The sequence below is a fragment of the Aquarana catesbeiana genome, linkage group LG02 (assembly GCF_042186555.1).
Source record: "Aquarana catesbeiana isolate 2022-GZ linkage group LG02, ASM4218655v1, whole genome shotgun sequence".
NCBI classification, from domain to species: Eukaryota; Metazoa; Chordata; class Amphibia; order Anura; family Ranidae; genus Aquarana; species Aquarana catesbeiana.
In genome coordinates, this window is record NC_133325.1 from 386,839,823 (window position 1) to 386,856,502 (window position 16,680).

The 16,680-nt window shown below is 42.4% G+C and overlaps 1 protein-coding gene across 4 annotated transcripts in view; it reads left to right on the forward strand.

Moving 5' to 3' along the window:
• The window catches only part of SCML2 (Scm polycomb group protein like 2), a 192,952-nt gene that overhangs the window by 171,653 nt on the left and 4,619 nt on the right, over positions 1-16,680 (forward strand). For all 4 annotated transcript variants that reach the window (XM_073615174.1, XM_073615172.1, XM_073615173.1 and 1 more), the window contains 2 exons: positions 12,018-12,299; positions 15,927-16,090. In XM_073615174.1, coding sequence (XP_073471275.1) covers positions 12,018-12,299; positions 15,927-16,090 — 446 coding nt within the window. The remainder of the gene's footprint in view (positions 1-12,017; positions 12,300-15,926; positions 16,091-16,680) is intronic.

The window sequence follows — 16,680 nt, forward strand, 5'->3', positions numbered from 1 at the left end:
GGAAAAAGGGAGAGGGCTGAAAGGCTTCCATAAAAATACAAAAAAATCTATAAAGTTGATACAAAATATAATAATAATATATATACGTAACACCATGCAAGTACATACAACAGTTCAATCATTTATAGAACCATATGTGTTATGTTATTATCAAAAACTGACCTCATGTGTTTAATGCTATTATGCACTGGAGATCAATTACTCAAGGTAAGAAGAAGAGGATGGTAAAGTCCACATAGAACAGCAAGATGTTGGGTCAGGTGCAAGTCTCATACCATGCACTACCGAAGTACCGCCCAGAAAGGAGGATGGAGAGCCGACATAAGAGACAAGAGGGGAGCGAATGGGTCAACCAAACAGTGCAGATCACATTGACTCAAGAGCAGAGAGGATTGCCAAAAACTACTCCTTAGTGATTAATGTGGCATCTGTGACCACACTATACACCTATTCATAAAAATAAATATAAAATATGAAAAGGATGTACCATATATACTCGAGTATAGGTCGATCTGAGTATAAGTCGAGGCCCTAATTTACCACAAAAAAATGGGAAAAACTTATTGACCCGAGTATAAGACGAGGGTGAGAATTGCAAGTGGAAAAAGAGGGTCAACAATGCCCATCTGTAGCTGTATACCTCCCTGTGTCCCTGTGTATGTGTGCATGTGTCCTGTGTATATGTGCATGTGTCATGTGTCCCTGTGTATGTGTGCATCCTACATGTGTCCTCTGCATGTGTCCTGTGTATGTATGCATCCTACCTGTGTTCTGTGCATGCCTCCACGTGCTGCTCTGCACCGATCAGCGTGTCATAATACAATTCGGCCATTCTACTGTTCAAAAGCCGCGCCTCCTCCTCGTCCGTGATAGGCAGAACACTCCATTTCCCAGCGGTCAGCCTATCACGGACATTCTCTCATCTTCATACCACGGACGAGGATGAGAGAATGTATGTGATAGGCTGACTGCTGGGAAATGGAGTTTTCTTCCTATCACAGAGGAGGAGGCGCGGCTTTTGAACAGTGAATGGCCGCCGAATGGTAATAGCACATGCTGGCCGCCGTCTGCCTGCATGACACGCTGATCATGTAGGCAGACGGCGGTGACTCGGGTATAAGTCGAGGGGGGCACTTTCAGCCCAAAAAAAGGGCTGAAAATCTCCACTTATACTCGAGTATATACGGTAATGGCTGATCGGAGTGATAAGCCAAAGTCCTTAATGATTAATATTATTGATATTTATTATCTCTAAAGGGAGAGACCATCATTACAGTAAAGTGACCTACCTACTAGTGTTGTTTTTAGGATCACTTCTAATCACAGAAGAGCCCCAAAAGATTTTTCAAAAAATACCGTGCAGTCAACCCCAGAGGAAAAATGTATTTACAGGTTGAAAAAGATCATAGGCCATAGATGGTAAGACAAAAAAGCCAAACAGGAAAACAGCAATATGCCTGTATTTGATAATATAGGAGAATGAGGATAAACCTAGGTTGAAAAAATAAAAAAAATACAAGGTTTAGAATGAGGTGTGTGAATAAATTATAAAACACATCAAAAAATTGAGCAAAAAGCTTACCCCATAACAAACAGCACTTTTCTGCCACCTATGTGCATCAAAGCAAACTGAGGATAGTTGCTGTTAATTATAGCTCAAATGAAGATTGCTGGCTGAGCTAAATGTGCCACACCTGGGGCAGTGTAACACGCCCCCAAGGTGTGCCCTCCCCTTCCCACCTAAACATGACAGGTCCCCACATCTCCCCTGGGAGGGCGGTGTACCGCTCCGTCCCGCCCACACACTGGTTGGAACGTGTGTTGGGATAGAAAGCCTAGTCATGCCCCACAGGCGTGGCCAGGATGCATCAGGAAGGGCTGCCAGGGAGGCCAGTCACATGACACTTCCAGCACCTCCGATCTGAACCGATTGGAGGACAAATGACACAGCGGCTAGGCCGCCCGCCAACTGACGCCAAATAGGGCAAGGGGGACACAGGAAACCCTGCGTCCCAAACCAATGCCGCCATCACTGCCCTCTGGAGGAGGAGCGGTTCATGCGGCTTGAGTGCGCCAGCTGGGAAGTAACAGTAGAACCGAATGAACTGAACTGTGAAAGATAAAAATGAAAAGTTATCATAAGAAAAAAGGAAACAAAAGGAGAGAAGAGGAGAGGAAAAAGAGAAAGAAAGCCGATGAGAATTAGAAAAAAAGGAGAAAAAGAAAAGGAGGGAAAAGAAAAAGGAAAACGAGGGAAGGGAAAGAACAAAATTAAACTTAGAAAACAGAAAATACAGTTGATATGTCTCATCAATATTTCCAAAAACGATGTGATCCACACAGGGGGAGAGAAAAATGAATACAACGGGGGGTGGGACCAAAGGGAGAGGAAAAAAAAGGGGGGGGGGGGGTGGTATAAGGAAAAAAAAAAAACAGATGAATAATACAAGCAACGAAAAAGGGGAAATTTACTGCATTTAAAATTAGGGCATATAAACACATCCATAGTATGCAATCATGTAACTCTGATTTACCATTGGGCCACCATGTTACCGTATTTTCCGGCGTATAGGACGACCTTTTACACCGAAATTACAAAAAGCAGGGGTTGTCTTATACGCCGGGTGAAGAGGCCGCCAGATGGATATCAGCCCGCCAGGTTCTCTGTAAAACTGTATGTATACAGTATGCGCCGCTCAGCCAATCCCGGCTGGTGATGCACTCTGTTGATGAATACAGAGCCTGCTAAGCCTGCTCGGATTGGAGTAACAACCTCTGCCAATCCGGGCAGGCTACATGAGTCAGAGCGGCACGGGCTGATGATGTCACAGCCACTGCCAATCCAAGCAGGCTTTGTATCCATCGACAGATTAGTAAAACACATTGCCTGCCGTGATTGGCTCAGCGGTGCACACTGTATTCTGCAGTGTACCGGAACCTGGTGCTACTGTACTAAAGCATTATATTTTATACTGCCCTTGCGCTTCCAGTATCAAAGCATCATATACTGTCTGTACCTTGCACTTCCAGTATTTCAAAGCATCATATACTGTGTATACCTTGCGCTTCCAGTATTTCAAAGCGTCATATACTGTGTGTACCTTGCGCTTCCAGTATTTCAAAGCATCATATGTAGTGTGTGTACCTAGTTAGTAAGGTTGAATAAAGACACCAGTCCATCCAGTTCAACCTGAGTGAGTGTCTACAATTGTCCCTACCCCTGTACATTGTGTCTCATTAAGATGCCCATCTATTATATTGTTGTTTTATTTAAAGCATCATATACTGTGTGTACCTTTCGCTTCCAGTATTTCAAAGCATCATATACTGTGTGTACCGTACCTGACGCTATTACAAAGCATCATATACTGTGTGTACCTGGCGCTATTACAAAGCATCATATACTGTGTGTACCGTACCTGACGCTATTACAAAGCATCATATACTGTGTGTACTGTACCTGTCGCTATTACAAAGCATCATATACTGTGTGTAACGTACCTGACACTATCACAAAGCATCATATACTGTGTGTACCGTGCCTGACGCTATTACAAAGCATCACATACTGTGTGTACCTGGCGCTATTACAAAGCATCACATACTGTGTGTACCGTACCTGACGCTATTACAAAGCATCATATACTGTGTGTACCGTACCTGTCGCTATTACAAAGCATCATATACTGTGTTTACCGTACCTGTCGCTATTAAAAAGCATCACATACTGTGTGTACCGTACCTGACGCTATTACAAAGCATCACATACTGTGTGTACCGTGCCTGACGCTATTACAAAGCATCACATACTGTGTGTACCGTGCCTGACGCTATTACAAAGCATCACATACTGTGTGTACCTGGCGCTATTACAAAGCATCACATACTGTGTGTACCGTACCTGACGCTATTACAAAGCATCATATACTGTGTGTACTGTACCTGGCGCTATTACAAAGCATCGTATACTGTGTGTACCGTACCTGATGCTATTACAAAGCATCATATACTGTGTGTACCTGGCGCTATTACAAAGCATCATATACTGTGTGTACCGTACCTAACGCTATTACAAAGCATCATATACTGTGTGTACCGTACCTGACGCTATTACAAAGCATCACATACTGTGTGTACCGTGCCTGACGCTATTACAAAGCATCATATACTGTGTGTACCTGGCGCTATTACAAAGCATCACATACTGTGTGCACCGTACCTGACGCTATTACAAAGCATCACATACTGTGTGTACCGTGCCTGACGCTATTACAAAGCATCACATACTGTGTGCACCATACCTGACGCTATTACAAAGCATCACATACTGTGTGTACCGTGCCTGACGCTATTACAAAGCATCACATACTGTGTGTACCTGGCGCTATTACAAAGCATCACATACTGTGTGTACCGTACCTGACGCTATTACAAAGCATCATATACTGTGTGTACTGTACCTGGCGCTATTACAAAGCATCATATACTGTGTGTACCGTACCTGGCGCTATTACAAAAGCATCATATACTGTTGCCAGCAGGCGGAGTGAGCTGACAGCCGCATAAGCTGACACAACTCCTATAGTTCCAGCTCCAGCCTTAAGAGAGGGGAGGGCGGAGTGATATCAGCTGCACTCAGTCTCTCCCTGTAGCAGAGCGGATGTTCCTTTTGTGAGGAAGAGTTGCCGTGTGGTGTCCTGTCCTGCCCTGTCCTGCCCTGAGACTCCTGTCTGCCAGACCAAGACTGCTTTCGGTAATTGTTTAACTGTCATTGTTGTCTTGCTTTTTAGATATGTGCCTATTAATGCTGCTGCCAGGATATATACATATGGGCTGTCTCTTGCTGGATATATGCATGTGGGCTGTCTCTTGTTGGATATACACATGTAGGCTGTCTCTTGTTGGATATACACATGTGGGCTGTCTCTTGTTGGATATATACATGTGGGCTGCTGTCTCTTGCTGGATATATACATGTGGGCTGCTGTCTCTTGCTGGATATATACATGTGGGCTGCTGTCTCTTGCTGGATATATACATGTGGGCTGCTGTCTCTTGCTGGATATATACATGTGGGCTGCTGTCTCTTGCTGGATATATACATGTGGGCTGCTGTCTCTTGCTGCGTGTATACATGTGGGCTGCTGTCTCTTGCTGGATGTATACATGTGGGCTGTCTCTTGCTGTGTGTACGTGTGTGTGTGTGTATATATGTGGGCTGTCTCTTGGGGCGGAGACAGGCGTGACCTAGGTGAGGGGGGTGAGTTCCTGCACCTTTTCTCTGAGGAAAAAAGCCCTGGCTAAGTGTGCATTAAGAAGAGGCACCCCACATTGGCCAGAACTTGAGAAGCATGTAGCAGACATGGTACATGAGCATCGTCACAATGGTTTTGTAGTGACACAAAACATACAGATTTTTGCACTTCAGTGGGCCAAATCTAACCCAGATCACAGCAAAGGATTTAAGGCCACTATATCCTGGTGTTCTAGGTTCTTGGAAAGGCATGATCTGGTACTGAGGCAAAAGACCAAAATTGCCCAAAAATTACCTGTAGATCTGAACGGCAAAGTAAGTTATTTCCACCGATCTGTAATACAACAGCGCAAGAAACATGGCTATGCGTTAAGTCAGATCGGAAATATGGATGAAACTCCTATGAATTTCGATATGGTTGGAAATAAAAGTCAATTCAAAAGGTGCCAAAACTGTGTTAATTAAAACAGGACATGAGAAGTCCAGTTTTACAGTGGTACTAGCATGTACAGCTGATGGTGCAAAACTAAGACCCATGATTATTTTCAAAAGAAAAACAATGACGAAAATCAAGTTCCCTGTTGGAGTTTTTGTACATGTGAATGAAAAATGCTGGATGGATGAAGGGGTAAAGCTATGGCTTGAAAATGTATGGAGTAGACAACCAGGTGGACTTTGTCGAGAATGTAGCTTACTGGTGTAGGATATGTTCCGGGCTCATTTAACTCCCAGCACAAAGGAAAGGCTGACAAGAATGAACACAGATGCAGTAGTTATTCCTGGAGGATTGACATCATTGGTACAGCCACCTGATGTGTGCCTAAACAAGCCATTTAAAGATCGCATTTGAGAACAGTGGAATGAGTGGATGGTTAGCGGCGAAAAGTCATTCACAAAAGGAGGAAACATGCGTTCTCCACAGTTGGATGTTTTGTGCAACTTTGTCATAAAAGCCTGGAATGATATTGATGCAGAAAAAGTAATCAAGTCTTTCATGAAGTGTGGCATGTCAAATTCATTGGATGGTATGGAGGACGATGACTTGTGGCAAGATGAAGGGGAAGTTGAAGCCACATCATCTGATGTGGAATTAAATCCATATGATGACTCTTACAAATGTACCACAAGATGTCATTGATGAACTTATGATGTCAGAGGATGAACATGAAGAGGATTTTGAAGGATTTTAAGTACCAGAAAGTCAACCATTTTCATTAAAATTATCATGTTTAACCACTAAGCTACCGCCCACCATCATATGACGGCGGGACGAGGCAGCTTTTGTTCTGGGCGGATGTCATATGATGTGATCGCCCTCCCGAGCCACTAGGGGGCATGCGCGCGTGCGCCCGCTGCGTCGCTCGGGACCCGGTGCGCGTGCCCGGCAGCCGCAATGTCCACCGGGCACCCGCGATTGCCGGGTAACAGAGCAGGACGTGGATCTGTGTATGTAAACACAGATCCACGTCCTGTCAGAGAGGAGAGGAGACCGATGGTGTGTCCCTTGTACATAGGGACACCGATCGGTCACTTCCCCCAGTCAGTCCCCTCCCCCCACAGTTAGCATCACCTCCCTAGAACACACATTAACCCCTCGATCGCCCCCTAGTGTTAACCCCTTCCCTGCCAGTCACATTTACACAGTAATCAATGCATTTTTATAGCACGGATCGCTTTATAAATGTGAATGGCCCCAAAAATGTGTCAAAAGTGTCCAATATGTCCGCCTCAACATTGCAGTCACAATAAAAATCGCAGATCGCCGCCATTACTAGTAATAAATAAATAAAAATGCTATAAATCTATCCCCTATTTTGTAGATGTTATAACTTTTGCGCAAACCAATCAATATACGCTTATCACGATTTTTTTTACCAAAAATATGTAGAAGAATACATATCGGCCTAAACTGAGGAAAAAATTTGTTTAAAAAAAAAAATTGGATATTTATTATAGCAAAAAGTAAAAAATATTGTGTTTTTTCAAAATTGTCCCTCTTCTTTTGTTTATAGCGCAATAAATAAAAACCTCAGAGGTGATCAAATACCACCAAAAGAAAGCTCTATTTGTGGGGAAAAAATGATAAAAATGTCATTAGGGTGCAGTGTAACATGACCGCGCAATTGTCATTCAAAGTGCGACAGCGCTGAAAACTGAAAAATGGCTTGGGCAGGAAGGGGGTGAAAGTGCCCGGTATTGAGGTGGTTAAATCAAATCTGATGTTAAGTCTGATGGGTTTTTTTTATGTTTCTGATGTTTTCACTGGAAAAATAGGGGGTCGTCTTATACGCTGATAAATACAGGTATATCTTTCCATGGCGGAATTTTCCCACGAATCAAGTTTTTAATACTGGATTGTGTTCACCCAGGCCTTAGAGGTGGGGATTGGAATAAAACATTGTTGCAGCAGGAGCAACAATGGATTTTTTGATTTAATGCTGCCACTTTCCCTAGCCTAAATGAGTCAGTTTCTTATAAGCCCTTTTTGGATGGATTTGTCTCTGGTGGTCCGGAGAACGAACTTTAATTTAAATTACTTTACTGCCTAACTCTGGTTTTTGAGATTCGTCTTTGAACACACGATATATGTTTCTATTACCCATATATATATATATATATATATATATATATATATATATGTGTGTGTATATTATGGTCTTTTCAAGTTGAAATTCTTCAAAGAATCGGCATTAATGGGTTAGTAAAAAGATTATAACTCTGAGGTTCTATTTTGTGTTAATAATCGTTAAGTCACTCATTGACCTTATGGTTTGTACAGTAATATTCCCCTTTTTCGTTCCTTGTATTTTTCATCTGGGTTTTTTCCTTTTTTTTTTTTTCTTTTATCCCCCCCCCCCTTTTTTTTTTCTCTCCCTTTGGTTTTTTCCTCCTCCCCCTCTTTTATATTCATTTTTCCTCTCCCCTTCTCTCCTTTTTTTTGTTTCCTTTTTTTCTTATACCATTTAATTTTTATCTTTCACAGTTCGGTTCATGTGCAGCTCTACTGTTGCGCTGCCTGCTACTTCCCAGCTGGCGCACCCAAGCCATACGGACCGCTCCTCCTCTAGAAGGGCGGTGACGGTGGCGATGGTTTGGGTTGGCCCTGCGTCCCTTTGCCCTATTTGACGTCAGTGGGTGGGCGGCTTAGCCACCGTGTCAGTGTCCCCCCTCGGCTGGGTTTCCATTGCAGCGCCTTTGTCCTCCGATCGGAGGCGCTGGCACTGTCATGTGACTGGCCCCGGCCGGTCTCCATGGCAGCGCTTCCTGATGCATCCTGGCCACGCCTGCGCGGCGCAACTAGGCTTTGCATCCCAACACACGTTCCAACCAGTGTGTGGGTGGGATGGAGCGGTACACCGCCCTCCCAGGGGAGATGTGGGGACCACATCAATCACTAAGGAGTAGTTTTTGGCCATCCTCTCTGCTCTTGAATCAATGTGATCTGCACTGATTGGTTGACCCATTTGTCCCCCTCTTGTTTCTCATGTCGGCTCTCCATCCTCCTTTCTGAGCGGTACTTCAGTAGTGCACGGGATGAGACTTGCACCTGACCCAACATCTTGCTGTTTTATGTGGACTTTCCCATCCTCCTCTTCTTATCTTGAGTAATTGATCTCCAGTGCATAATAGCATCAAACACATGAGGTCAGTTTTTGATAATAACATAACACATATGGTTCTATAAATATTGAACTGTTGTATGTACTTGCATGGTGTTACATGTATATATTATTATTATATTTTGTATCAACTTTATAGATTGTTCGTATTTTTTGGAAGCCTTTCAGCCCTCTCCCTTTTTCCCTGAAGAAGACCCTTACTTCACATGTCAAAATGCGTTTTTTTTTTGCGGATTATATCTGTCTAGTTGGCAGTCGATTTGGGCCTCTTCCATCGTCTTTTATATGCTGAAACTCTATGTTTATGTCAATGTCATTATGTGTTTTATGATATGATAAACGAATAAAAATTTTATTTTTTTTATATATTTTTTTTTCTGAGTGTTTATGGTCCTTCAAAGTCCCGCCTTTTGAGGAACTTTTCTTTTACATTTCACCAACTGAAATATTTGGTGCATCTTGAAATGAAAAATATTACAAAGAAGACCCAAGGCTGTTGAGCAGTTAGAATCCTTTATCGGGCAAGAATGGAACAAAATTTCTCTCCCAAAACTCCAGTGACTGGTCTCAGTTCCAAGGCATTTACAAAGTGTTATTAAATAAAAAGGAGGGGGTGCTACACTGTGGTAGACATGGTCCTGTCCCAAATTTTTTGAGATGCGTTGCTGCCATCAATTTCAAAATTACCTTTTTTTTTTTTTTTTTTTTTTTTTTTTTTTTAATGGTACATTTTCTCAGCTGAACATTTTGACATTTGATGTTTTCCATTTACTTTTGGGAATAAAATGTGGGTTTATGACATCAGCAAATTATTATTAATTTATTAATATTATGTAGATTTTACACAGCGTCCCAATTTTTTTGGAATATATGGAATGCAGCATCTCACCTTTTTTTGGAATATGTACATAGGCCCTAATGCTGGCCATACATACACTTGATAAATGATTGATCATAGATATGATTGTGTTTGAGTCGGGTTTATGTACATTTTCTGTCATAATTGCGTGTTTCTTTTTGATGAAAACAATCAAACTAACTGTTCAGTACACAAGACCCAGTGTACTGCTGTTTGTGATAACAAATACAGTATCTCACAAAAGTGAGTACACCCCTTACATTTTTGTAAATATTTTATTATATCTTTTCGTGTGACAACACTGAAGAAACAGCATTATGCTAAAATATAAATTAGCGAGTCTACTGCTTGTTTAACAGTGTAAATTTGCTGTCCCCTCAAAATAACTCAACACACAGCCATTAATGTCTAAACCGCTGGCAACAAAAGTGAGTACACCCCTGAGTGAAAATGTTCAAATTGGGCCCAACTAGCCATTTTCCCTGCTCAGTGTCATGTAACTCATTAGTGTTACAAGGTCTCAAGTGTGAATGGGGAGCAGGTGTGTTAAATTTTGGGTTATCGCTCTTGCTCTTATACTGATCACTGGAAGTTCAGCATGGCCCCTCATGGCAAAGAACTCTCTGAGGATCTGAAAAAAAAAAAAGAATTATTGCTCTACATAAATATGGCCTAGGCTACAAGAAGATTGCAGAGACCCTGAAACTGAGCTGCAGCACAGTGGCCAAGACCATACAGCGGTTTAACAGGACAGGTTTCACTCAGATGAGGCCTCCCCATGGTCGACCAAAGAAGTTGAGTGCACGTGCTCAGCGTCCTATCCAGAGGTTGTCTTTGGGAAATAGATGTATGAGTGCTGCCAGCATTGCTGCAGAGGTTGAAGGGGTGGGGGGTCAGCCTGTCAGTGCTCAGACCATACGCCGCACACTGCATCAAATTGGTCTGCATGGCTGTTGTCCCAGAAGGAAGCCTCTTATAAAGATGATGCACAAGAAAGCCCGCAGTTTGCTGAAGACAAGCAGACCAAAGACATGGATTACTGGAACCATGTCCTGTGGTCTGATGAGACCAAAATAAACTTATTTAGTTCAGATGGTGTCAAGCGTGTGTGGCGGCAACTAGGTGAGGAGTACAAAGACAAGTGTGTCTTGCCTACAGTCAAGCATGGTGGTGGGAGTGTCATGGTCTGGGGCTGCATGAGTACTGATGGCACTGGGGAGCTACAGTTCATCGAGGGAACCATGAATGCCAACATGTACTGTGACATACTGAAGCAGAGCATGATCCCCTCCCTTCGGAGACTGGGCCGCAGGGCAGTATTCTAACATGATAACGACCCCAAACACCCCTCCAAGATGACCACTGCCTTGCTAAATAATCTGAGGGTAATTGATGGTGATGGACTGGCCAACCATGTCTCCAGACCTAAACCCCATTGAGTATCTGTGGGGCATCCTCTAATGGAAGGTGGAGGAGCTCAAGGTCTCTAACATCCACCAGCTCTGTGATGTCATCATGAAGGAGTGGAAGAGGACTCCAGTGGCAACCTGTGAAGCTCTGGTGAACGCCATGCCCAAGAGGGTTAAGGCAGTACTGGAAAATTATGCTGGCCACACTATATATTTACACTTTGGACCCAATTTGGACATTTTCACTTAGGGGTGTACTCCCTTTTGTTGCCAGCGGTTTAAATATTAATGGCTGTGTGTTGCGTTATTTTGAGGGGACAGCAAATTTACACTGTTATACAAGCTGTACACTCACTACTTTACATTGTAGCAAAATGTAATTTCTTCAGTGTTGTCACATGAAAAGATAGAATAAAATATTTACAAAAATGTGAGGGGTGTACTCACTTTTGTGAGATACTGTATGTTGTAAGCATTATTCCTCCTGTATTTGTGTGCAGCACTGGTTTCCCACTTTGCTGCATGATGTTTGTGTGCCCTTTCAACCATGTTTTATGCATTACATACATGTGGATGTGCTGCAGTTTGCTAAATCTGGGAAGAAAGCCATTTACATTTCTTTATGCTAGAGCACTGCCAAAAATAACACTTCTGGCTATTAGTCAGCGGTAGTCACATTAGCCAAGCTTGAAGTGTTTTAAGTTTTGCATGTGCCCACCTTTTTAATTACACAATCTGGAAACTGAAAGTCTGTATTGTGAGAGCTGAGTTGTTTGCTGTTGCTCTGAAGGATATTTAACCCATTTGCAAACCAGAACACAGTTTTTTTGAGTCTGTAACGCAATACAAATTCAAATAACTTTTTTCTACTGCAGCTGAAACGTTGCCATTGGAGGAAAATGATACTCCTAAAGATCCAAGGTACTCAGAGGAGTCCATGGATTCTGCTCTCAACGCAGTCAACCCTCACAGTCCGTCCCCTCGAAACTCAGAGTATCGCCCAGGGGGAAACACGCCATCGTTTTATAGGACCTCGCTGCAGCCTGTGACTCCTACCTCAAATAGTGCACCTCTGATACGTAGATCATCTTCTAGCTCAGCAGGAAACAGCTGTTACTATGATACTAGCAGGAACCGGATACATAGAAGGATAGAAGGTAAACACTCGCCATAAAAACACCAGTGGAACAGTCTGTAATGCTAAAATATCTCAGATACCCATGGTTAACCATGTGCCTTACTGAGTTATTTAAAGATTCTATCTTAGTCTGACATAATTTTATTTCCAGTAGGCATCATTTGCCACAATATATTGTTTTAAATTTTTCACTGTTGTGAGAAAATGTGTTTTACATCTGCATATGTTTAGTTGTAGTAGGAGAGGAACCACAACCTCTATTTGTTATGCAACAAGATAATGAGAAACTGGTAAATGGAGTATGAAGGCATTCTGTAAAGCGGACATATGCAGAACCTTTATGATTTAAGACTTTGCAACAGTCCATAAGGTACAGAAGTCAGTCCTCAAGTCTGGGCCAAGTACCAGCCCCTGCACGTATGTCAATCCAGGAGGTTTCTGTACAACCACTGCGCCTCTATTCCATAACATGAACTGCATTAAGCTTCAGACAATTAAATGGCAGTATGGGCCACAGCACCTGTGTAAATGAAAGCCTAAGGCTCTGTTCACACTTATGCTTATCTGCAGGTCGCATTTGCTTGGACATGGCAGCCCATTCATTTTAATGGTGAAAAAATATACAAAAACACTGCGCTCACTAGTGTGAAAAAAGAAAAAGCAGCTACATACGTTGTGACAAAAACAATACAAGGGAAAGTGAAAAAAATGTAGCGCTAAGTGAATATGAATAATTAATTAACAATATTGAGCAAGATGAAATCTAGTCCATACGTCTTTAAACTAGATGATGATTAATATGGTGTAACAAGTCATAAAGTCTAAAACCAAAAAAAGTGAAGTGATGAAGTGTCCAATTGTGTCAGAACACAGAAAGGGCCATTCAAGGATGATGGATATGCAGAAGGAACTGGCAGGGATAGTATTGATCCGTAGATGGAACCAACATCAATGATACTCAACATCAATGGATAAGTAAAGATGGGTACTCTTACCAAATCTGATGGACTCCCCTGTCGGCGACATGGAGTCAGTAAGGCAGTAAGCCCAACTGGGCAGATGAGGAGATATCTCGGAAGATGGAGCTGGCAAGATGGACTTCAACCGAACCTTCAGGGGTCCTCAGGGTAGGTCATCGAAATAGGAACTCCAGGAAAAAGACTTTAAAGGCAAGATGTGCCACAGATGGCCCACAATGGGCAATAGTTCTCATCCAGGCAATCTCATAAAATGCAAGGAGAGAAAATCCTCTTCAGCCTCTGTGACAAAATCAGGGTCCTCAATACCTTCCTCCAAAATATGCTTGATGAAAGGAAGTTTGCTTCCTTTCGTCGAGCATATTTTGGAGGAAGGTATTGAGGACCCTGATTTTGTCGCAGAGGCTGAAGAGGATTTTCCCTCCTTGCATTTTATGACATTGCCTGGATGAGAACTATTGCCCATTGTGGGCCATCTGTGGCACATCTTGCCTCCAAAGTCTGACCTGCCCTGAGGACCCCTGAAGGTTCGGTTGAATCCATCTTGCCAGCTCCATCTTCCGGGATATCTCCTCATCTGCCCAGTTGGGCTTACTGCCTTACTGACTCCATGTCGCCGACAGGGGAGTCCATCAGATTTGGTAAGAGTACCCATCTTTACTTATCCATTGATGTTGAGTATCATTGATGTCGGTTCCATCCACGGATCAATACTATCCCTGCCAGTTCCTTCTGGATATCCATCATCCATGAATGGCCCTTTCTGTGTTCTGACACAATTGGACACTTCATCACTTCACTTTTTTTGGTTTTAGACTTTGACTTGTTACACCATATTATTTATCATCTAGTTTAAAGACGTATGGACTAGATTTCATCTTGGTCAATATTGTTGAATATTTATTTATATTCACTTAGCGCTACATTTTTTCACTTTCATTCATTTTAATGGGTTGCCATGCCTGCATTTCTTGCAGAAAAAGGTGCATGCACTTTTTTAAAACGCAGCCTGCAGGGAAATTGCATGGTAATTTTGACCATACAGTCTCTTGGCAGTTCCTGCACCCACAAACACGCTGCATTTTTACAAGCATGGGGGTGCCATTCAAGTTAAATGGCAGCCCCGCACATTTTCGCAGAGCAGCACATTTTTACTGCCAGTTGTGGCGGTGCAGGAAGCGCAGCGAATCTAGCACTTGCATAGATGTGAAGTGAGCGTTAGAGTGAAAATAGTTTGTGTCATGTTTCTTGTGATTTTTTAGATTACTTTTTTTACTGTCTGTTATGATTGAAACTTTTGTGTTTAGAACTGCTTGTATCATTTTGGTGAGCCTTTGTTCTCTTGAACATACAGTATATTGAGCCTAAAATAACTACTTGTTATCACAGTTCAGCAGACAAAAATGCTTGTCACTATATTTACAGATGCATTTGATATTTTATCAACTATTCTAAACTAGAAGAAGCTGTAATGTATTGCACACAAGAAAATACCTCCCTCTAACCGGCATTCTCCCCAGGCCTTGAGGTAATCACATTCTTTAAGTGGTCCCAGGAGAATTCCTCCTGGATCTGTAAGGCTTTGCAAGCTGACTCCCTGGAGCCCTTTACTGCTGTAATAGCAGACCAACCTTCCCCTTTGGGCCATTGGCTCAATTATCTACAATTAAAGGGTTAAAACTCCCATATCTACAAAATAGAAGGTACCCATAAAGACCTTACACTATTTGAAGCTCTTTGCTTAAAAGCTCAAACCCTTGCCCACCTTATCTCCCAACTTAATGCTATTATTCGGTCTCAGGACTATTCCTCCCCCATTACTAAATCTCAGCATTAGAAAAGGACCTAATGAGGACACATAAACATAGTATTGCTGACGACTAAATTTTCAAGATAAATGTGTTCAATATGTATCCACTTGGAGCATTTAGATTCACTACATGATCACTGACAGCTTCAAAAACCAATTATGACATCATCGCCCCTTATCCAATGACATAGATACAGATGTTCATGTTCGCCCCCTTTGCGAATACCCAGCCCCACTTCTAATCCTTCCCATTCCTCTGTTAATACTATCTCTTCTGTTACCTGGATCCTTCTCTAGAGTCAGATTTTTCTCACTGAACCTGATCCCTTTGGTCACAGAATGCCAGAAAACACATCTTTATGTACTTCCATAACGAGGTGGATGAAGCCACACCCCAAGGACTATGTATACCTTTGCTCAACTAATTATTCTGTGACCATTTCTGTTCTCTGTACCATATCTTACTTTGTTTTGTATAGAAAATGCTGTACGGTGAACTTACACTGGACCCTGTCCCCTGTCCCCATCGCACCCAGTCCTGCTGACCAGGAGCCCCTACGGCTATCTATCCTCTTCTCCAGGGCTGAAATCCCTGCGGCTTTCTATCCTCTTCTCCAGGGCTGACAGGACAGGCTACGCGGGTTCTGATTGGTCAGGGCCATCCATGTGCTATATCTATTGTACTCCTATGGTTATGTCCACACAACTTTTTACGACCAATTAGAATGCCTCCTATACGTACCTTATCTAATCCCCGGACTAGTGAAGCGGCTGTCTGTTTTTTAGGAAGAAAAAGTAAAACTTTTTTTACATATATTTGTGAATGTTATATAAAATCTATTTTCGTTTGTCTCCATAGCTGCAAGTTCGACCACTGGACCAGAGCTAGGCTCTTCTGAAAGGGAATCCTCAAGAACACAGAGCAAAGATCCATCCACGTGGTCTGTGGATGACGTTATACGCTATGTAAAAGAAGCGGATCCACAAGCATTGGCTCCTCATGCTGAACTCTTCCGGAGACATGTAGGCATATTTCTTGTCACAAAGTCGTAGGGTTAGGTGGGGCAACAGACTCCAAAAAGCCCTTCCTATTGGGTATTGCCTTCTGAAAACAGACAATATTTACATGGCATTACTTCCTTTACAGATCAAAAAAATTATTTAAACTACATGTAAACCCGAACAATGATCTTCTATTTGCTTTTTTTGGTCTGTGACATACACCATAAAAAAGGTTTTGTGATATCTGTTCGAAAAGTGAAAAAAAATACATGTTTATCATGTCTGAAATCTTGTGAGCTGATAACTTATTGTGCTCTCTGCATTTTCTGTACTCTCTTCAGTTATAATTTTCCCAGCTTTCTCTGTAAGCTAGAGAACACCTTCGCTGTATTTTATAGAGAAGAGGAGAGGGGCCAGTATTCCTGTCATAGGATGAAAACACAACACCACTTTTCCATAAACAAAGTACAGTGAGTTTTGTCACCCTAGGACAGGAAGTGTGCTTCCGGCAGGACCACTAGATGAAAATAAAGAGAAAAAAGCTTGATGCTTGGTATTGGTGCTGATCTTTAAATAGCAAAGGATCCAGTGCTGTTATTTCTTCTCTCTTT